Source organism: Euwallacea similis, chromosome 7 (genome assembly GCF_039881205.1).
Source record: "Euwallacea similis isolate ESF13 chromosome 7, ESF131.1, whole genome shotgun sequence".
NCBI classification, from domain to species: Eukaryota; Metazoa; Arthropoda; class Insecta; order Coleoptera; family Curculionidae; genus Euwallacea; species Euwallacea similis.
Window position 1 is genome coordinate 5,783,632 of NC_089615.1, and position 22,986 is coordinate 5,806,617.

Consider the following 22,986-nt stretch of genomic DNA (forward strand, 5'->3'; position numbering starts at 1 on the left):
GGAAGCGATATTTCTCTGTAAAATAATAAACAAATTCTAATAGACCCGTGGTCGAAAACGCATTATTTTCGATATAGCGAGTGGCAAAGTCCTGCATCTTAGTAGAACGATATTTTCCCCAGTATTTATAATTCTGTTTTCATTCAAATTTATTTTTATTTTAAGAGATTTGATTAAATGTTACGAGTTGCTTCAGATAGTTGATAACTGAGCCGGATGATTATTTTTTTCCTTATTATTTCACATTCTTAATTTGCATCGATAGATATTTTTACAGGTTCTACGAAAATAGTGAAAGATACGAAAACACTACAAGGATTAAAAAGCTAAAAAACCGAAGAATTTAAATTTGATATCAGAAATCATACAGGGTGTTTAAAAAAAAGTACAAAGCATAAAATATTACAAGCCTCAAAAGGCATAACACTCTCTATATGGCCACCGACGATATTTTAACATTTTGTTGTAGAGGATCTTAAGGAAAACAGGTGTACGAAATTTCAAAAATTAACTCGAGACACGCGTGAGAAGCACGCAAAATATGAGAAAAAACGTGAAACTGCCACCCTGTATAAAAATCATGGCGTTATTACAAAGGGCTTGAGATTGAAAGCATCTTGCACTAACAAAAGATCCGGCAGATTTTTAAGAACTGCAAGTATGTCAATACTCTGAAAATGAACACGTTCCATATATACTATATACATATATATAATACTATATTATTTCCTGTGGTGCATCGGTACCGTGGTTCGACCGATGAGCTGGAAGTTTGCAAAAAAGGGTATAAAATTATTTGAATGTTTGGAGGCAATCAGATCGTTGTTATCATTCGCCCTACGACTCGTACCTTTATGTGTATTTTTGTACCGGTATCGTTTCTTAGATGATTCAGTCAAGTGTTAGCGCGGTGACCAATAAGATGTTCCTAATACGGAACTATTAATACGCATAATCGGGTATTCTTTTGTTTCAAAGACTCGTAACTTACGTCACAAATATAGCTGACATTTATTGACTAACAAAGAGTATCGTTTACTGTCATTTAACGAACGAGAATTTGAAAGATTCCAGGAAAATTTTCGACATCTGGTTTATCTGTATATTGGACACACTGTATATTATTTCATTTCGCGCATCGGTATCAAATTCAATTATTGTCTTATCAAAGTGTCATTAAAGCATTTGTCATTTTGTTGTAAAGGATCTTAAAGAAAATAGTACATTTAAGTAGTACGAGTACGAGTACGAAATTTCAATAATTTAACTCAAGGCATACGTGAAAAAACTGCAAAATATGAGAAAAACTGTTATTGTTTGCCACCCTGTATATCGAAAATGATGCATATTTCATCATGGGTCTATTAACATTTTTTAATTGTTTTACAGAGTACTATCGCCCTCTGAAATATATCCATGATGGTTTGTTACATCATGTATGTTCTTTATACATACATATTTGAAATTTTTTACTTTTACAGTTTATGAGCGCTACATCCCAGAAAATGTTCTACCTCTAAGTTAGGTTTGCTCAATCTAAAAACAACTTTGAATCAGATTAATTTACGTCAGATTCTAGTACTACATTAACCATTAACAAAATATTGTATATCGATCCTTTTATGTAGTTTATGAGCCAAAAGTAAATGAATAAAGAAAACCAAAATAAAGTGACAAAAATTAAATAAAAATATTTTGAAAATCTTCTTCGAATTTTAAGTTTGAAACTCATGAAAATACGAATTGGACTTACTGATTTCTTACCTCTTTGGATTTTTCAAGCACAATAGTAGGGAAGTGGAAATTGAAAAGTATAAACTAACCTGAATTAACTGAAAAAAAAAAGATCTCAACCACTTTAACTTTTTGGGTTTGAAACTACTAAATCTCAATGAGAATGAAGAGATCAATCAAACCTGAGATATTGTCTTCAAATTTAGCGATTTCTTCACGCTTTTTGTTCAAAATTTCCGGCAGTCTCATTGGAAGCGAAGATCGAAGACCGGTATAGAAAAACTTGATTTAACTCAAAACGAAATAAATTGTTTCTTCACTTTTTATTACTTATAGAGGTCTGTATGCGTTTAAAAATACCTACATCGAAGCTTTAGGCTTTGAATTCAAGAGCACTATTGACTTGCTTCGATATAATTAAGGTGTGAAAAGTTGACTGTACACACACACATACATACGTATGTAAACCATTCATACGTGCACATAACCATTTCTAGTTTTCAGACAATGCCAGTGCAGATTAGTATCGGATGTAGTAGAAAATGGTTTTTAATCTCTTCAGCTTTTGATTCGGTAACAAGTTTAATTCTAAGAATGGGGTTTAAACCCCGACGATTTAAGCGATCGAAGCAAATTATCCGAGGCATTAGACTTGTGATTTATTTGACCAATACGTCCAATAAAAGACCCGCCTCTCGGAATCAAATGACTGAGTCAATATTAAAGAAGTTTTTATGTGCTTTCTTGTAACTCGGCTAAAGCAAACATGTTGGCGCGATAATTGCCGGAGTTCTAACTCTAGTTCCAATAATGGATTTGTTTCCTTAACCTCCGCCTGGGGTCTAAAAGATTTATACATATTTAGGTACATACCTACAACACTTGTCGCTGATTGGCATAAGAAACGTTCAGTTTTAAAGACGAAAAAAAAAAGAAAATAATGTCATTATCTTTAAATGGTGGAAGATAAAGAAAAAGAACAAGTGAGGAGCTAGTGAGCAAAACCGAATAAATTCGCTACAAAGTTATGCAAGTATGCGCATTTGAAAGGAACTTTTAACGAGAAGTTTTTGCAGAAGTATAAAATTACCTAGGCTTCCAAGCAAGGTTTAAATCAAACTGTATTTCTGTACGTCGCGCCATACAGCGGCGTATGTTATGAGGCGTACAGCGACGTACATTACGAGGCATACGTAGGCTACGCACGTCGCCTCGTATGGCGACTGCAATAAAAAAGAATTGCACTCTAATTTTTACATTTTAAGTGCTTGTAAAATAACGATAACAAATTTTGATTCGTTACAAAAAGTGCCTTGAGAGGTGTTTTTTTGTGCCTCTGCGATTAGAAGTATCTAAGATGTATCCGCAAAAGATAAACACAAATATTATTTTTTCCGCATATCTCTGAAATATATCGGAATTTTGTCAATTAAAAATAATTCTATTTTTACCAATCGATGCAGAGCACTTAATAATGGACCCTATAAGGTAATGGGAGCATATTATAGATGCAGGATGTTCTAAAGTTAAACGGCGGAAGTGGATTCTGCTGAATACTACCTCATATAAACTTTGTTACTATATTACGGATCATCTGGCGATTAAATAAAATCAGATTTACGAATTAAAAAAAGCGAAAAAAAGTAATTCCGGAGATACAAAAGAAATCTTCTGGAGTTGAGATTTCATGCAAAAACTGAGCGCGCTTTCAAATGTAAGGAGGATAATTAATTGGCGAAAAGGGCTTTATGGAACTAGGAGCGCTATGACTGAAAGGGGAAACAAAATTATCCCTGGAAGAGTGCGCAAAAGTCACGTTTACTCACCATGTGTATTAAAAGTTCCGTGCGAAGAAACTTGGTGTGGAAAAAACTGCAAAGTCCTCATGGAACATCTGACATTTAAAGTTCCACTTATTTGCCGTTTCTTCTTTGGATTATTGTGTGGAGATTGTTAAGTATTCACGTGATCTCAAAACACTCTCGCGAACCGATTCTATTTTTAACTTGCGCTCACTATTTGCACTGAACGATAAAGTATTTCAATTTAAACTCGGATTCCGCGGATGTTTGCGGCAGCACTAATATTTTTCTAATTCAGTGTTAGTTTTGATAGCAAAATATCACTTTCCTTTAATTTCGTATTTTTGCTGTTTATTCACATACTGTCCCTGGCTCTAAAGTCTATTTTTGTACATCTGAGCAGGTACGCTTTAAGTAGGTTTAACACTGCCTGGATTGGACCAATGATACTGGAAAATGATTTAGCTGAATCAACAATATTCAATAACACTACGTGTAAACTAAATATAGAATATAATTATTACTATTATCAGGAAACACCACCACGATCATAAAGTTTACAACACTGATGTATGGCTGGAAGGTTAACTTTTTGCCAAGCAATGGCAATTCAAATATTTTTTCAATTTGGTTCAGTGTGAACGCGAGTTTTCCTGCCGCAATGGTGGAAGTTCGAAAGTTTTCGATTATACAAGTTCGACTATACACGTACAACGTACATATACATTCTCCGTAGATACGAAACGGACTAAACAACTCAGTCTCTGACAGTTTTTAAAATCTCGAACCACGGTACGAAAATCGTCAAGCTGCATGCTACTGCTGCTGCACTGTACTCACCGACTCGCCTGTTGAATGCGTGTATTTCTGTCTTCCTTCTCCTTCTAAACCTCTCTCGGAGAACCGGTGTCTACATCTTGTTTAACTGAAAGCAAATACAAACGCGAATCAAGCTGATGATGATTACTCGATTATCGGGCATGGTAGCGAGCACTGTTGCTGCCTGACTAATCCTACTATGGAACCGCGAACTCTTGTACTTCTCGGTGTCGGTAAAGGATCAAAGAGAAACTTTGGCCTGCGACCGCCAGATGTAAGTCTATTATTTGATTTGTGTCTTCGACTTTTTTAAGTACCTGCAAGAACCACTCTATTCGGTGGTCCATCGACGGAACCTATCTAAAAATAAGGCGGGGCCGCTTCTTGCCAGGCGCGCTGAAATTTCCACAGACCTGAGAACAGACGTACGCGCTCTCATGCATAATTATTCCAACTTCTAAAGGGATAACTCAACCACCAATAATTGCAGTTACTTACATCATAAAGGAAATATTATTACGTTTCCTTACTTATCATTACTTCCACATATATAGCTGCCTTCCCCACCTACCTAGTTAATGTCTCCTAAAACGCTGATCACTTTCTTCACCTTGATTATTGATAACCTTGTCTCTCCAACCATGGCTTTCTGGGAGGGATAGAATGGACATCTGGCAGAGGCACTAAATTCGGCTGCCCGTTATCTGGTTGAAAACAGCTATAATAGTACGCGCATGAAAATTTCCAAAGGCGTCAATATCTCGGGAATCCATGAAGGAATTGGCCTACAAAAATAGAAAAAAATGGCAAAACAATATTATACAATTTTTTCCACTAAATACTACAAGGGCTTATTTCTCCACTCCACAGTTATTCCCTCTTTTTTCCACTGCAGTGTTTTTCGCATCGCATTGTCCTTTTGCACAAGCAGTTTGAACACAGTGAAAAGGCAGTTTAAAGGCTCATTGGAAAAAATGATGAAACTTCTTTTTCCGAAAAAATAGGTTGCTCACTTCAAAATGTCTGCGACAAGGTTTATCTACTCGTACATGAAAATAAAGAAGGGACAGTAAGTAAGGTAAGGCAAAAATAATGCGAATCTCTGTATCTCTATATTAAAACTATTTAGCTACAGGACGAAAATAATGTTCTTCCAAGCCCTAACGCAAAACAACGTTCGAACTTGAAATATATTCAGAAGATATATCTACGTAAAGAATAATTCATTTTTATACCTATCATATTGTTTGTTGGTTTGGTCATAGCTAGTAGTCCTAAAGCCATTAAAAATATAATATCTTTTTTGTGCCCTAGATAATTTTTTATGTAAATTCCTGTTCTCAAATAATTCTTACTAAATAATATATATACTTGTCACGGTCGATACCTCTGATCGTTTTTGAAATATTTTAATTTGGATTTTTGATAGATGCTTTTAGTAAGTATTCATTTATTATTAGTATCCCCCACTTTTTTAGGATCCCCTGTAGAGACCTCCGTTACCTCATCTACATCTTCATAATTTCTTTTTTATGAAATCACAAATAAACTCACAGGAGCCTGAGGGGCTATTAAATGGTCACCCTGTATATGACATTTTTTGTATTCATTTTCCTTTCGTAATTTGGTCTTCGTAAGTTTTGAACGAAGTAAAAATTATTCTCACATTTTGTTTATAACATATTTAATTTGTCCGATTGGACATTTTACTATCCCCTTTTTACAATAATTGCGTGGTTGGAGTTATAATTCAAATAACGGCCCGTGCGAGTTTCCAGTAAACATTTGTTTATAAATTTATAAATTTCTTTTGCTTTCGTCAAATTGTAAAAGATTTTATTTTGTTCTTTATCAATTGTAAATTTTATATCAAAATCTTTCGAACTTAAATGATAAACAAAACTATCCAAATGACTATTATTCTGCTCGCACATTGAAAAAGCATCATCATCATACCTCCATCACACTAAAGGTTTAAAATTATAATTACATAATTGTAGACGTGATTAAATTCAAAATTTCCCATGAAAAAATCATTATAAGTATGGAAGACAATGAGGTTCTCATTGCCATTCCAGACTTCTGCTTATAACAATCATTTTGATATTCCAAGTCGTTCTCACACAAACCGTTAATAACTCCATGATAGTGTTCACATTTAATTTAGTGCATTTTTCAAGATTGGCGTCATTTTCGTTTGCATCAAAAAGGCGTAAAATCAAGAAAGTGTATAGATTTTACTTAAAAAACACCGATGTGGAGCCTCTTGTTCAGTAAGCATGGATAACACTTGGTTGTTTACAAAGGCGGAGCGGTCAAATTTGGATACATAAAAATTCATCTAAATGTATCATCTATATTTTGCCCACAAGCGAACCGGGACATCTATAGAAAATTACATCAAAATGTCTTCCGATAGGAGAAATGCGAGTGGGATTAGCAAGGGCCAGGGTCAGGGTTATATGTACTATTTTAGACATGTTTTTTCTCTCATGGTTCAACCTTGACCAGAGTAATTTTACGGGCGTGCTTAATTACGCTGAAGACACCTTTTTTGGCCGAAATAAAAATATGATCAATTATAATTATAAACACATTCTTGTTTATACTTGATACACAATATACCTACCAATAAGACACAGGAAAACTATTATGTGTGACTAAACACTTTTCATGCTATTGATAAAATAACAGCACCATACCACCCGCTAAATTTAAGAACGATGGCTAATTTTTGAATCACAGGCGGATTTTTTGTACCGTTATTGGTAATGGTTGAAAATTATATTTTCTACTAATTTCGCAATTTTTCTTTTTTATTTTCCTCTTTTATTCGTTAGTAACAACAGACGTTCTCTATCTTGTTTGGCTAATTAAGATCGAAATTTGCCACTTTTCTTTCTTTAATTTTTTTTCATTGTCTGAGGGGTAAACATAAACACAGACGGTACAATACTCTTTTAGAAACAAATCAATTTTATTACTTCTTCCCAAGAACATCCTTTGCTCTAGACCCATAAATACCGAGCACAAATTTCATAAATTGCATATAAAAAGCTTCTGGAATCTTTCTTATGTAGTCAGCAAACAGAAAGTGTTTACCCTTAAATTCATTCACATAAGCGGTTATCTCAACAGGCAAACCCAAGCAGGTCTGATCAAATGCGGAGGTGCTATAAGTCATCTTAAGTTCCTTAAAGCGGGATTCCAATGCATTTATTAGTACTTGATTATTGGTTAGTCCAGATTCAGTGAAAGGCACCCTGAAGAATTTTTTAATTAGAACTAGCAGTAATTATTCTACTCTTATTATGTAGTACCTCTCTTGAACTGAAGTTTCTAAAGATGGTTTCTTGGCTATGCACAAAATGGCTGAAGTCCCATCATCTACTATGAATCTCTGAAAATCTCCCTTATCTTGGATTGATGTAACTCTGGCACAAAGCATTACTTTCCGAAAGGGCGTGCCATATAAAATGAAATTTTTAGACAACCCATTTTGTGGTTTGCAGTTGAGTAAATCTCTAATTAACAAAAATTCTTGAATGGCACAAGATTAACAGCTTGGGTATTCGTTTTTGAAACAACCTTGTAAACTTACGTCTCTGAGTGTAGTAACTGTCAGCAAAATTATTGTTTAATTGTTTAGAATGAGCTTTAATATTCCTATTTTCTGGTCCCTTCTCATTCTGGCTAGTACTACTAGCATATTTGCCAATCTTGGAACTGGTCAATGTTACCCAGTTATAGCTGGTTTTGTTAAAATTATGCGTTTCATTTGCAGCATCACAAGCAATCTAAACCATAATAGTAATAGTAATACTTCAAGTACAATAAAATGAAGGAATACGTAATAATTCCTGATAAAAAGCGCGGTAAAACGGTTCTATGACTGTACCTGAGTTTTATTTTATTAAGATCATTACTTAAGTTCAATTTAAATGTTTTTAAAAATTACTTGTAAAGAAATTTGTCGGGTAAAGCTGCCGAAATTACCGTCACTGTAGAAATATTATCGCCCTTAACTAGTAGATCTTGGCAAACCTAGGTTTTTCATTTTTTCAGAATTAAAGGCGATATTATTGCTGCCGAGTATTTTCTTAAGTTTGGGAAGGGAAGTGAATTGGACTGTGATTTACAGGTATCACAGTTTGACAGATTTTATCTATGTATATAACTCGTGAATGCACGTGCATGACCGAAGTTTCTAGAACAAGATCAGGCCGTTTCTTTATGTTTGTATTTTTTTTGGTGTCTAATCGTATATTATCAATAATCCTGTCAAAATTCAATTTTTTCATTAGATAAAAAAAGTTGGGATTTAATTCACTTTGTCTCATCAAACAGTGAGTGTTTTTCAAATTGTAAATAATAGGTTTATGGTTTGTTGTATCAACATGTGCAACATGAAAGGATAAAGTAGGATACAAAGACTTTTATATTCTTAGATTCCTCATTTTTTCTTTGGCTTTATAACACCTATTTAACTCTAAGCAACAAGTTACATTGGTTCGTTAATGAGTGGTAGTGGAAAAACGCGTTTCCCTACTGTAGAAGCACAAATAAAATAGAAGATGGGAGTGATCAAGAAGAGGAAGAGTCCTATTAGAGGATGGAATTTATGTAGAGTATTTTCTTCCTTTACAAAATAAGTGACAAAATAATACTTAAACCAGATTATAAAATAAAATGTTTATCGAGTATTAACTAGATTATACATTTTATCCAATATTCATGGACTAGTGTTGTGTTCTGAAAAATTATTCCTTTGAAGCAACTATCTTCTGCTCGAAAACGCCTTATTTTTTGTTATTTGACGTTGCTTACATTGGATTAAAAATAAGTACTACTGCTCTTGTTCCTATCCTTTATTAAGTATTTACTAAAAGCAGTCTTAGACATGGGCTACAAAATTGACCTATGATTCATTGACAATCAAAGAACCAAGTTGCTTGAAGGTCGAGACAAAATTTGCCGATTCTTAAGTTCCAAATTTTCAAGCAGTTTTATCACCCAATTTGGGTGCTTCTTAATCGTCCACTGAATCCTTGCCAAGCACCATTAGTGTATGGCTTACTTATTCATTGTGTTAGTACAGACAACTTAATACAAATAGTAGCAATAAACATTTGTTTAATTCGTTATAAATCGTCTAAATAATTAAATTGTAGGTTTCCAATTGAAAATGTTAATACCTTAATGCTTCCTTCCTCATGTTTTGCTACTATCCAGCCGTCATGCGAAAATAAATTATTTGATTCGTTTGTGTCTTGCATATTCATTTTTAGCTAAACTTTAAAACAGCAACAAATATTTAATAACGTTAATATTTACTAATTAAACAATTGTAACGAAAACTATTTTCGAACAATCATAACAAAAAATTTAAAATTTTGAAATAAACTGACATCCGTGATTGAGACGTCTGAGTTGTCCAGTTCTAAAACTGATGCACGTCATAAACCACGTGATTTTATTGCCAACCCTCACGTTCAAAATATGAAGTTTTTAAGAAGGAATTCGTCTCTAAGTAAACAATAATTGTGTGAGTGAACTGCAACTATATATAGTACTTGAACCTAATGGTAACCTACCCGTTAGCGCTTAGTAAAATATTTAACCTTAACATGAACATAAATAATGGAAATATTAATAATGTTAACAACATAGTGTGGTGTTGCCAAATTTTCCGTATGTTTGTCCGTTTTGACATTACGACTTACCTATTTTCCTATGGTATTTGTATATTATATAAGAAATATTGAATTAGTTATACAATCGACAACACCGCTGAATTTTAGTATTAGACGTGCATCGATTTTTGTCCTGGCGAAACTATATTTGAGGTGTAACGCCACAGAAAATACGTAATAATAATACGCGGAAAATTAAATCCCTGTGCCTTGCGAGCTATTTTATTACATATATTTATTAATGTTGAATTAATTGTTGAATTTTTACTGTATATAAAATCAAAAAACTAAATGAGAAAGGCTAAGTTCATGTTCTTTCCAGCTATTCTCAACGCCAGTTTAGAAATACTTCAGGAACTTGACATTCTATTAGGTGCATACCTGATGACGTAAAACTTTAAAAATCTTTAAAGAATTTTCTCTAATTGAGGACAATGTTGACATCCAACCACCTGACGTCGGTCATCATTAACTGTTTGTGCAATTTGTGTTCGGCTTTTAGGTAATAATTTTTTATTAAATATCCCTTAACATTTTCAAAATTGTTCTGTAGGTTGCTTTTTTAACTTAAACTACATCCACGTATATGTATTCTTAATCTTCAATACCGTAGAATACAGAGACAGCTTTCGTTAGAGTTTTTAGACGTGGTCCTATTAACTAAATGTAATCCTCAGTTTGGTAATTTTAACATTACTTTAAATATAGTGCTCAACTCATGAGCTCCACTAAAAACAGTTCGAATCCGGACTTAGAGCATTTAAAAAAATTGAAGTTGGCAGAACAGGGCTTAGCTGCAATGTTACGCAAAATAGATACTGAAATAACACAGACAGATCTGGAGTGGATGCATTTACAAAGTCTGGTTAATCAAACCAATGGCCGCAATTCAAAATCTGAAGCCAGCAAAGCAGTTGAAGCAAAAAAGAAGGTAAAAAAAACACTGTCAGCTTTAACTGTTTCACACCAATTTCCTTGCACAAAATTCTTAAATTCATTCTTCCATGATTTTATAAAATTAGGAATCCAAAGTTAAAATAATGAAATTTAAAGATTTTGTAAAAAATGCGTGCATGGATTAGGAGGAAAATGTGTAAAACTCTCTTTATTGCTTTTAAGTAAATGGCAAAAACTGGTGCAGGACAATGGGACTTTCAAGCACTAAAATATAGTGAATTTGTTTTTACCAAGTGTTGAAAGTAATAGTAACGAAAATGTCTTTAATATGTAATTTAAGTCATTTGTGCCTAAAAGCAAACTTTCTGCCTTTTGCATTTAACCCCATCAAACCTTTACACAGGAGTCTTGGCTATGGCTACCATCAGCTGTGAATCACCTTTTATGTTGTATATAATATATGTATATATTAAGTTGGAAAAATTATCTTCAATTTGCTGTTTTTATTAAAATTATTTCAGGTCCAACGATCTATTGATGACGACTCAGTTAATCAGATTCAATTAGACTTGTCTTTACCACCTACAGGACTGGCCCCATCATTAGAAGAGGAGGACGAAGAGGAGCTTGAAAGTGACTAAGGTTTACATTGCTTTAATTAACTAAGAATCTGATTCAGACAAGTTCAAATCACATTACAAACAACAGAACCACTCGAGCGGCGGTGCTTTGATATTTTTCAGCCTATGTTTTCCTTTGCAAACAACTAATAGCTAATGTTGAGGGTTACGTAACCATAGAAGGAGGGCTATATATTGTAAAAAAAAATTTATTAAATAATCGCAAATATTCTTGTAAAATGTTTGTCCAAAACGTTTTATTTTCTACTTTATCCCAGGTAAAATAAAACCACTAAATCTGGCTTTGCCAAAAATTTAACCGCTCATTTATAAGGTCCAGCGTGAGCTGACGCTCAGAACGATGTTGAAAAATGCTGTCAATGTGGGGCGTAAACAATGCAATATCGCTGCAAATTTTAAGCTGAGTGGTTCTGTTGTGCTACAAAGGTTATGATACCTGTAGAAAGAAATTTACAGAAATATAATACATATTTTAACACAATTGTATAATAAAACCAATTAATACAAACTAATTGCTTGACAAATATTGAAATACATGAAAGTATGATTTAGAAATTATTTCTGACTAGCCTAAGTTTGTCATATAGGGACTTTAAGGTTGTTACCATCGAAGATTTTTTACTGTACCCGCGCGATGGGCCGCGCAGCGATATGCACTGGCGACGTAACCACGGGTGCATCCACGGATGATTTACTGTTAGTTGGTTTTCCTCTACCGCCTCTTCTGCTTCGTCCTTTCTTCGATCCTTGCGCGTCTCTTTTGTCAGAACTTCCTTCAAAAGTGTTGTTGGTTTTTGAAGCGGCTATGTCAGAAACCTGAAAAGTACACTCGTAAATTATAAGCAATAAAGTCAAAATACGAGGGGATTCACCTCGTTTAAAAAGTTTTCCTTCTCCTCCACATCCACCACCGATTCGAGAGGTTCGGGGTCTTTTTTAGGTCTTTGTTGTCCTTGACCGTATCTTTGTTGCTGCTTACTCTGCTTGGCTTTGGCGCCCAGATGACTTGGAGAAGCTTGTGTTATTAGACGGACCTTAAAAGTGTTTATCAAACTTTAAAGATTGGGGTACACGGGCTAAATATGTGTCAGATATACCACATTGCCTACAGCTTTAGTTCGGCCTTCTCTGAACACCATTCGCTGGCCCGGAGTCATGTATTCTGGATGTTTAATGAATCTAAAGTGAATCAAGGCTTTGTCTCCAGTGCGTAGACATTCCTTAGACATGGTCATTATGCTCGCCGTTTGTCTTATGCTGCCGCAATGAACTGACGGTCATAAATGCGAGAAAGTTTTGGATGATGAGAATTTTATATTTTATATTTACCCATTGCTTGATATCTGGAACTAATGGTAGTTGGATGATGTAAAACTAGAATTTCTCCTTCGAACTCCCAACAAGATTGCGGATTTAGAGCAGGCGAGACCATCACCATGCCTTTACGAATCTGAGACCTTTTTACCTAAAATGCGATAATAGATTGTGATATACCGAGTCTGAACAAAAACATAAGAAATGGTTACTTATTTTCACGATAAGAATTATTCAGTTACCATAAAGCATGTTTTCGAAGGTTCAATTTCTTATATGAGATACTTGCTTACCTTTTTCAATGCAAAACTGGCAGTTTGACCCGCCCGCACCTCCTTAACAACCATCCTTTTCCTATGTATGCTCTTGACAGAAATGGGAACAAAATGTCCCAACGGATCCGGGCCAAGCATCAAGGTGTCGTTCAGCCTAATAATACCCTTAAGAGTGGTTCCTGAAACTACAGTCCCGACTCCCTAAACAATCCAACACAAACAAATTAGCTTTTGGCGATTTCGGTTGCTTCACAAACTTACTGGAACTGAGTAAGTGTCATCTATCTGGAACTCTGCAGGTTCATTCTCGTGGTACTCCATCTTGGTGGTTAACAAATTGAGGAAAGTTTTTAGAAGGTCGAGATTTTCGCCGGTGACGTTTGAAACTTGGAATATTGGACACAACCTTTAAAGCAAAACAACAACTAAAATTTGCACTTATTCTCGCCTGCGAAAAGTACCTTTCTGAGACAAAATTAGTGGCGCTCAGGACGACATCGTCTGGGGTTTTCACCATGACGGGAACTTTGCGGCATCCTGGAGATTTTAAAATGCGCACCAGCATCTTTAAGTTATCCTGCAAAACATTGGCCGGACACATGTCAATTTTTGTTACCACCACGAATACTGGAACAGAGAGCGCTAAAGCCAATCCTAGATGTTCCTTGGTCATGCCTATTATCCCAGCATTGGCACCCACCTGGAACAACGGTATGTATACTTGTAAGTGGCGAGATTATTGGCTGATATTTACCATGAGCATTCCGAAATCGGGTGCGTGTCCAGTCATACCGAACACTGTGGTTTTTAGGTACCGTTCGTGTCCCGCCAAGTCAATAAAAGTGATTACTTTGGAACTTCTTTCGCATATTTTCACCCAGTCTAGAGAGCCGTGTTCAGGCTTGTTAACAACATTGCCTATGAATGTAATAGAGATTAAAAATACTATTTCTATTGCATAATTCTTCTTGAAAATCAGAAGCTTTTTGTGTTATATCGGAAGCTGTTCATGTCAGTCGCTGTTTGAATAAAATAAAGATACATGAAATAAATTCTGAAGGCAGCTGTTTCGTACTTGGTCAAGTCCATTTTATGCAAATGCCGTAAATGACAATAAGTTTGAAGAAAAAGTTGTGGATAATAGAGGGGTTGAAACCGATGAAGCATTTATTTTAAATTTTATTCCTATTATATTAGAGGCCTAAAATGAAAATTCTCCATGGATACAGGAACTCTTTGGAAATAAAGAGCATTCAATAGTCCGATCTTTATGTATGGGTGAAAATAAATGTAGGAAAAGTTAGTAGCAAGTTCGCAAACGAATAAAACGTTCAAAATGGAAATGGAAAGAGAATGTTGGGCAACCTGGCGACATGGAATTTTACTTAAACGCTCTATTTTTTTGCAGACTCGCTGTTAACTTTTCTTACATTTATATTCATCCGCATTAAACTTTGAGCGTTAAAACGCTTGTTTATGGTCGCTTACACCCGATGAAGCCAATAAGGAGAACCACTTGTCTCCGGATTGTCCAGCATCGTCTTTCCATTTCTATTTGGACGCTTTATTCTTTCCAAACTTGGTGCTAATTTTTCCTATACGCAAATTTATGTCTAAAAATAGTGTAAATAGCACTTATGCCTCTGTTATGATTTGTTCAAATGAGAAACATTGAAGGGAAAAATAAAAGTTAATAGAAAGTAGATTACATTACCCTCTTCGTCGAACCCCAAAATGTCGTTTCCCACTGAACTAGTTCTTCCTGATTCCATTTCATGCTTATGCCGGAAAAGCTTAAGTCTGGCAGTACCGCGTCCAGTATCAAGTTCGCCATGAGTCAACACTCCCAATAAGGTCGATTTTCCTGCGTCCACGTTTCCCACCACAGCTACGCGGATTTCCAAGAAATCTAGATCGAACAGGAAGGCCGTTTAGAAACATCAAAGGAGTAGAATCCATCAGTAGATAGGCTTAAAAAAGATATTTTTTGGTAGTTCAGGTTAGACACCTATTCATGCATGATGAGGTTCGCCTATTTCAATTATCCAATTTGATGAATTGAAATCTTAATTAGCTCCTTAACACTATCAATTGCATTGACTTGTGATAGACACCCAAATTCTGTCAAATCTATGCCCAAGTGATGAATGTATAATATAACATTTTCAGAGCTATAGGCTTTTCCATAAGCCCGATGAGCTCGGATACAACAGAGTTTTGTGTCTTAATTCTTATTAGTTCTAAAGGTCGCATTGAAGTCTTAGAAAATTATCTTATAGAAAAACCTATTAAGCCAAGCTGGAGAAATGAGCAAAATTTTGTATTGGGACTTTCACCGTAATTCAGTTTAAATTTTTTAAAAAGAATTTTGGTTTTTCCCCATTGTTCTGAAAACTATATAAAATTTTGCAATGGCAATACTATTCTGGAATCTTTATTTTTTATCAAATTTTCCCATCGACAGCGATCCTTGAGAATTAGAGCACTTTATATAGAATTGCATGATATGATAAATGTACATTTTACAAGCAATATTTGTTTTGACTATAATTGGAAAACATTTTTATGATCCTGTAAAGATATAGCTTAACCGAATTTACAACTTAATAGAAAAACACTTTTTCACACACATTTTTTATATGAATTAGAATTATCGTGTTTACCCCTTATCTAATTGTAAAATATAAAATTGACAACAACAAATTAAAAAAGATAACAACGTGGGATTAAAAACTTAATAAACACTTTAAAGGGAAACCCCTAAAACATACCGGCCTGATCCAAAACCTTCCTAATCAAATACTGCACGACCACACCCCTCGTTTCTTTCCTCTCTCTGAGTCTCACACAGCTGCAGCTCAAATTGTCTGCCAATGATTGCAAAGTGGCTACTGCGGCTTCGATTTCATCTTCCAAAAGCCCGCTATCGCTGCCATCCTCAGAAGCCCCAATCTGGAAATCCAGTATTCTTGCTTCTGATTGGGCAATTAGGCCCTACACTACATACTTCGAGAATTACTTCTCCCCTGCCCTCCCCAAGTTGCTGTTTTAGTCTTTTTAGAAGTAAGTCATATTGTTCTTCAGTGGGGGCTACCAACACGCTTCTGCCTAGGATTTTGTCATACTCGCTGCATTTGACGCTGGTTTTGTCTACAAATGAGCTGAGAGATTCTCGGGGTGGCTCTTTTGAGTCGGTCATTGCGAGATACCTGTTTCGATTAAAAAGTAGAGTTTCAAGATACTTACCTGCGAATTGTACATGCAATTCAACCGAGAAAGCAATACAGATATCCTTCAGGGATTTCGATAAAAATACATTTAAAAACCTAAAATATCCAATAAAATGTTATCGCAAGTATCGCGTTATATCAGAATAGAATTGTTTTAAAAAATGTAAACACATTGAATTATGTACTAATGCGTACAAGGAGCGTCGTTACAGATATTGAATATGAGCATTCAAATTTAAACAGTTATGAACTTGTAAAAACATATGCTATTTTATGGTCTTCGACGAGTATCCACAAAAAGTTGATAAAGATTGATAGGATATTCTCTTCAACGTAATTCAAGTAGGTATACAAAAATGTAAAAAAATCAATGAGTTTTTTGAAGGGTGGTGGAGTTGTAGTAGTTTTTGGTTTCGTATTGACCTGGGGCTTTTTTTTATATCCGTTACCAAGTAATCGATGTTATTCTGAGTTGAAAAAAAACTGATAGCCTGTTTAGTAACATCCGTATTTTTGTGAAATAGTGAAAGAAAATAAAAGAATTGGAAGTTCTTAATTTTTGAGCCGCCCTGTACAATAAATAATGTTTCCATGACCTGTATGAGCCCTTTAACATAGAAGTTTTGTTTAAATATAAAGTGTGTAACATATCATCGTGGAGATATTTCAGGGGGCGATAGTACTCTCCAAAATAAAAAACGCTAACACACCCACGGTCAAAAACGCACCATTTTCGACATAACGAGTGGCAAAGTTTAATATTTTTTCTCCTATTTTGCGTTTTTCTCACGTATGCCTCGAGTTAAATTTTTGAAATTTCATACACCTGTTTTCTTTAAGACTCTCTACAACAAAATGGCAAAATCGCCGGTAACTACATAAAGGGTGTTATATTTTTTTCGGTCATGTACTATTTTATGCTTTGTACCCGTTTTTGAAACACCCCGTATGAATTCTGATACCAAATTTAAATTTCTTCTTCAATTCTTTTGCTTTTCGGTCCCCTGGAGTATTTTCGTATCTTTCATAGTTTTCGTAGAATTTGCTAAAATATTTATCGATGCAAATTAAGAATGTAAAGAAAGTAAGGAAAAAATAATCGCCCGGCTCACTCATCAACTATTTAAAGCTATTCGTGACATTTAATCAAATTTCTTAAATAAAATTAAAAAATGCTCTTCAAAAAATGTATAACAAAGTTATATATATATATAGAAAATGGGCGTTTTTGACCATGGGTCTATTAGCATTTTTTTATTATTTTGCAAAGTACTATTTTTCGCTGAAATATCTTCATCCTATGTTGCACCCTGTATAAAAAAAAAAATAGATTTGATTTTTTTTAATATTCCTAGAGAGCCTCTTTAAATCGCCTCGACGGAAACATTCCATCAACTTGTTGTGGTTTCCTGTGGAGGTTAGAAGATGACCTGTCTGACTATTAAAAACGTTATGGAAATTATATATTTTACAAAAAGTTTATGTCTGTTTCAATTTGAATGCTGAAAATCCGAAATGGAACTTCCTCAAATAATGACGAAAACTTAAAAATACTCTCCCTTAAAAAACAAACTTCAAGAACTTATTACCTTTAAAACTCAACAGAAAGTTCTCAATTCTACAGAGCAAACACACAAGCTTATGTATAAAAATGGATCTTTTCGTGAATAGACGCGAATAACACTATAGTTTATGGTGTCTGTGGTGGCATGCACTGCATCAACACTTTGATCACTGAACTGGAAGCTTTGATTTTCTTCAAGTGCATTCCTAATTTATGGAAATACATTAATGACGGTTAACTGATTCCCGAAACGAGTTCAATGCAGGACACTCTGAAACAAATGAAACGTTCAAGTTTAGATGCAACATTAGTAACAGGAAATTCATAGTATGGGTGCTTAAGGTAGGGTTCTGACTATAGATCAATAACCCAAATTCAATAATCATTGCATCATTGATGCCATTATGAGGTAAAAATTATTTAGAGATAAAAATTTTGTCCAATCTTAACTTAGGTATTTTAAACACAAAACTTAGGATTTATGTTCAGATTGAGAATCTAATCTCTGATTAATTTGATGTAATGCTAATAGATTCATGATGAAATAGTTGAATAGGGAATGCAATAGTTTCGTGTTCTCGCTTGTTTAAGAAAAGATTAGTTATGGTGCCAAGTTGCGCAATGAAACATCAATAGGTAACTGTGAGATATTACAATGAAACACTTATTTACGTGTAGACAGCGGAACAAAAATTAAACCAGCAATCGAAATTGAAGGCCCGTTATAGAGCAGGGAGCCCTCATTCATAGATACAAGGTGGTCCACGTAAGATAACCCACTATCTTATCTCAAAAACCGTAAGGTTTGGAAAAAAAGTTTAATATACAAGTTATTCAGTTTTTGATGAATTATTATTTTCGAAGTTACAGGTTAGTCTAGAAAACCATGTTTTGACAAGAACACATTTTTTTAAAATGGAATATCTCATATTTTGTAACGGATACTAATTCTGCTTCTGACTATGTGTTTTTTGTTATTAGAAAATATGAATTTTTTTAGCAGTTTTTTTAATTCATTCAATTTACAGTAAAGATAAAAAAGCTTTTTAAAATTCTCAATAAACTCATATAGTATTAATTGAATTGAATTTGAAAACTTGTCCAGTTACAAATAAATTATCATTCTACCAGAGAAATTCTATCAAATTTCGAGAAATTTTGTACAAAATGTGAAAAAAATATCCAAACTTTCCCACATTTCAAGAGCCTCAAATTCGATCTTTTTTTAATGGAACACCCTGCATTTTTTAAAAATATATATACTAAACTGAAGAGACCTTGCATACTTAGCTGATTAATATTCACATACATACATATTTATCATTAAATTATATTTCTATCTAACTTAATAAATAATGTATCTATCTATAATGTAGCTAAAAAATAAAATTCCATAATTGTTACTTAATTTAATTATTTTATGCAAAGTTTTACATGCAAATTATAATAGTATAATAGTATTATAAATTAATTAAGAGTATAAAATACCGAGTAGTTATTGTTTATTATTGTTTACTATTGTTCATTATATTTTTGTGATTAACCTGCACTTGTAATAATTATTATCGATTATTTATTTTAATTGATTAAGGTCTAGTTAATATATAATTATGGAATTATTTGGTTCCAGTGTAAATTATTTAATATTTAGTTATGATTGTAATAAAAACGCAGAACTGATAACGAAGGTTACTGGCGGTGCGATTCCTGCAACCTAAAATTTGTGATTTGTTCGAGTAAATTCTGTGCGAATAAAGATGTACAGTATTTAATATGTGAAACACTAGTTATTTAATAAAAGAGGGTTAGAAAATTAGCAGGCGTTACTTTTCTTTTCCTACAAACAATGGGCCGTGAAAAAAGAAATAAACAAATGACTCATTTACAGTCGGGAGATTACTTATAATGAATCTAGGAACAGCAAACTCAGGAAACTATTTTAAATAGTGCCACTTTAACCTTCCAAATACCGGGTAGAAAATTTTATATAACATACCAGGTGTATGTGTACCAGGAATACCACTCCTGTATTCTCCTATTTTTGTTAATAACTGTAATGACTGCTGGAAATAAAAGAAATCAAATTCAATAAATTACAAAATATTTCGAAACGTTCTTTATTAAAAAAATTAACATTGATACACAAAATACTTAAAAAATTGAATTACACTGTATAAATATAATGGAGGTTGTTTGAGATTCTTTGTAGACAAATTTCTTATACTTGATATTGACTTTGGCGGCAACGTTCCTTGGGCAGAAATAACACTTTGATTTCCTTTTTTGCTAATTGGCTAGAGGACGTTGTTCCGGTCCCTAATCTAAGACACCTTCCCTTGCTTCTTCTTGCATTTGGTTTTCCGCATGGACAGATTGTAAGCAACGCTCCATTGACAGCCTTCTCTTGGAAGTCTGTTTCGAACGCTAGAATTATTTACTCATCTGCATTGTATGTACAGTCAAAAATCCAGTCCATAATTATTTTGGCTGCCACTTTGTGAATGCACCACATTTTGATCATCGGGAAGGATCATACATTTTGATTCTCGAGCCGGATCATATAATTTTGGTCCCTCGAGCTGCACCACACATTTGGTTTCTCTATCGTCAAATCACATTTAGTAGTTCTATTCGGATTGAATAGAAACTAGGTTTCAACATTCAATAGAGGTAAGGTGGGGAAATCCCATGAAAAAAGAAAAGGACAAAGAGAAAAACAGACAGTGAACACAACAAACATGACTAATTACTCTCCGGTAACGTTTACACAGTTGAATTCGAGAGGTTTGACGCTTTAAATTAAGATTACTAGAAGTACCAAGTGGGGGGTCCCTCAACCTCGTTTTTTGAATGACAAAAATTCGTAATAAATTCATTCTTATGACGAAAAAAAATATGTTCTGCTTCAACACACAGCTGCAGTTTCATGTAGTTCAGTAATTTGTTTTAACATTTCAATCATGAGAAAAATAAGAATATTATAGAGTCATCTTAATCGTGTGAATCAGGTTTACAAAAGAGAAACTAGGTTGACGAAGTCAACGCGACAATTTGATCAAGAGTATGAAGAAGAATCTGAGAGAGATCTTGAAAAAAGGTGATTACAAGTTGCAGGATTCTTAAATTTTAGTCCCCCAGGCGTACTACAGCCAAAAAGGTATTATCGGCTAAATTACTGCTCACCTTGTTAGAGTAGCCCTTGGATAAATAGCAAGATTGATCTCTTAGCGGGGTATTGCAATTATGCTGATTTAGCGAAACTTAATTATGCTCAAATTTTAGTGGCGAAAAGAAAAGGCGGCGGAATTTTCATTACACAAGACAACCCTTACTTAAAAATAGAAGGTATCAGAATTTTACCTATGTTGAGTGTATCACAAAAAATAGCAATGCACGTAGTTGTAGCATAAGGGTACATTACATATTTGTTCATTTGGAATAAATTGAAAAGAAATGGGATAAAATCCAAACCACTTAAAATTATTTGGGTTTTATTGTAGAAAATAAAAAGTGTTCTTCATGTGCCAAGTATAGTGATTAAATATCTAACATTAACATCACATTTCAAAAATAAAACAAAAAATTCTTCAAAATCTATGGGCGAAATTGAGACATGGAGATTTCGCTGGTTTTTGAAAAGGATTAGTAAGTAGGAGACTGACAAGCGCTGGTTCTGTGGGAAATCAGATAACTCGGAACACACAATATTTGGATGTCAAAAATTAGCAAGTCTGAGAAAAAAAACACGGTAGCATTTGTATGAAGGAATTTAACAAGGTAATCTGTGTGAAACTCCTATTGAAATCTGAAAATTGCTATTGGAAGGTATATGGAGGCAATGATAAATATGGAGGAAGGGGAGATTCACAAACAGCAGCACAGATCCTGAGATACATTAAAGTATATGTATGTATAAAGCACTCCTCTTTTGAAGCAATGCCTGTCAGCAGTGCTAGAAAGGAAACGGGATGAAGAGCAGGAAGGTCATTTAATAAGTATCCCCTGGGTTCCCCCAAGGCAAAACATACACTTAGGGACTGAGCAATACCAATAACGTTGTAAACCTAATTAAGGCCTTAACCCATTCATCTCATCTGTTATAGAACACAAAAAGGGTTATTTATATGAAATAGTTTTAAACATGTAGACTTAATCATACATAAAAAAATTAGAAATTAAGAAGTTGCTCTAATTTTGTCCGACATTGTAAATTTCTATATGAACTTTTGAGCTTAAAATCATACATAGATTGTGGTGGGCAATGAACAGCAGAAATTGAGGCAAGTTTGAGCCAAGAGTTTATGTAACAATACTGAAGACCTTGCTGATTGAATACAGTTGAAATTTCTCCTTTACAAACTTTAACATATGTTTAGATGATGATTAGATAGTAATAGTTATTACCTATGTAACCACCTTGTACAATTTATTGAATATTTAATATATTTTGCTAATAGTTAATTTCAGTTTCAATTCCTCAAATAGAACCTTACAATCAAATGACACTTTAGTTTACTCCTCAATACCTCAAAATTCTTAGCCACATCTAGATCAAGGTAGAATTTTCTGTTCTCACACAAATACAACAAAATCATTATTAAATCGTTAAAAACTATACATTTTGTAATTATTATTGTAAAAATTTAATGAAATAAAAAAATAAACGAATAAATTTTACCTTTTTAAAGACAAACTGCAGCTGATCCCAGGAGCAGCTGGAATTTTATTTAATTATGGATTGACTTTTGACATTTTAACATCCATGTTGTCAGAATTTTCGTGTCCAATTTTGTCAAGTTGGGGGGTTGTCAATCGTATCAATATTAAGGAGTATATCCATCTAAATTTAGTAATCCCACAAATAAAATATGGCAACGACGCACTAATTATACCGATTTTGTCAATCACATTCGATAATTTGCAATTAATATTTCAAGTCCGAAAGAGGACCCCGACAGACCAGATCTGAATGATGGACCCCTGTAATTCAAGTTCAACTATGGATTGGCGATCGTTT

The 22,986-nt window shown here is 34.0% G+C and overlaps 4 protein-coding genes across 4 annotated transcripts in view; 1 reads left to right on the top strand and 3 right to left on the bottom strand.

Moving 5' to 3' along the window:
* Positions 1-4,850, bottom strand: part of LOC136410030 (receptor-type guanylate cyclase Gyc76C-like) — a 36,587-nt gene extending 31,737 nt beyond the window's left edge. The window contains exon 1 of the mRNA XM_066391932.1: positions 3,561-4,850. The gene's annotated coding sequence lies outside the window, so the exon portion shown is untranslated. The remainder of the gene's footprint in view (positions 1-3,560) is intronic.
* Positions 4,851-7,543: 2,693 nt separating this feature from the next.
* LOC136410053 (uncharacterized) lies at positions 7,544-9,708 on the bottom strand. The gene is made up of 3 exons (XM_066391987.1): positions 9,551-9,708; positions 7,957-8,152; positions 7,544-7,895 (listed from the first exon to the last, which is right to left on the bottom strand). The coding sequence occupies exons 1-3, from the start codon at positions 9,635-9,637 to the stop codon at positions 7,651-7,653; spliced, it is 528 nt and encodes a 175-aa protein (XP_066248084.1). The 5' UTR covers positions 9,638-9,708; the 3' UTR covers positions 7,544-7,650.
* Positions 9,709-10,508: 800 nt separating this feature from the next.
* Positions 10,509-12,094, top strand: LOC136410055 (uncharacterized). Its single transcript, XM_066391989.1, has 3 exons — positions 10,509-10,550; positions 10,757-10,979; positions 11,467-12,094. Exons 2-3 carry the CDS (start codon positions 10,767-10,769, stop codon positions 11,584-11,586), a joined length of 333 nt encoding a protein of 110 aa, XP_066248086.1. The 5' UTR covers positions 10,509-10,550; positions 10,757-10,766; the 3' UTR covers positions 11,587-12,094.
* Positions 11,457-22,763, bottom strand: GTPBP1 (GTP-binding protein 1). Its single transcript, XM_066391967.1, has 13 exons — positions 22,648-22,763; positions 17,995-18,240; positions 16,183-16,384; positions 15,947-16,127; positions 14,890-15,084; positions 13,930-14,093; positions 13,637-13,875; positions 13,437-13,581; positions 13,194-13,376; positions 12,916-13,051; positions 12,684-12,856; positions 12,459-12,620; positions 11,457-12,402 (listed from the first exon to the last, which is right to left on the bottom strand). The coding sequence occupies exons 3-13, from the start codon at positions 16,372-16,374 to the stop codon at positions 12,205-12,207; spliced, it is 1,968 nt and encodes a 655-aa protein (XP_066248064.1). The 5' UTR covers positions 16,375-16,384; positions 17,995-18,240; positions 22,648-22,763; the 3' UTR covers positions 11,457-12,204.
* Positions 22,764-22,986: the final 223 nt, after the last annotated feature.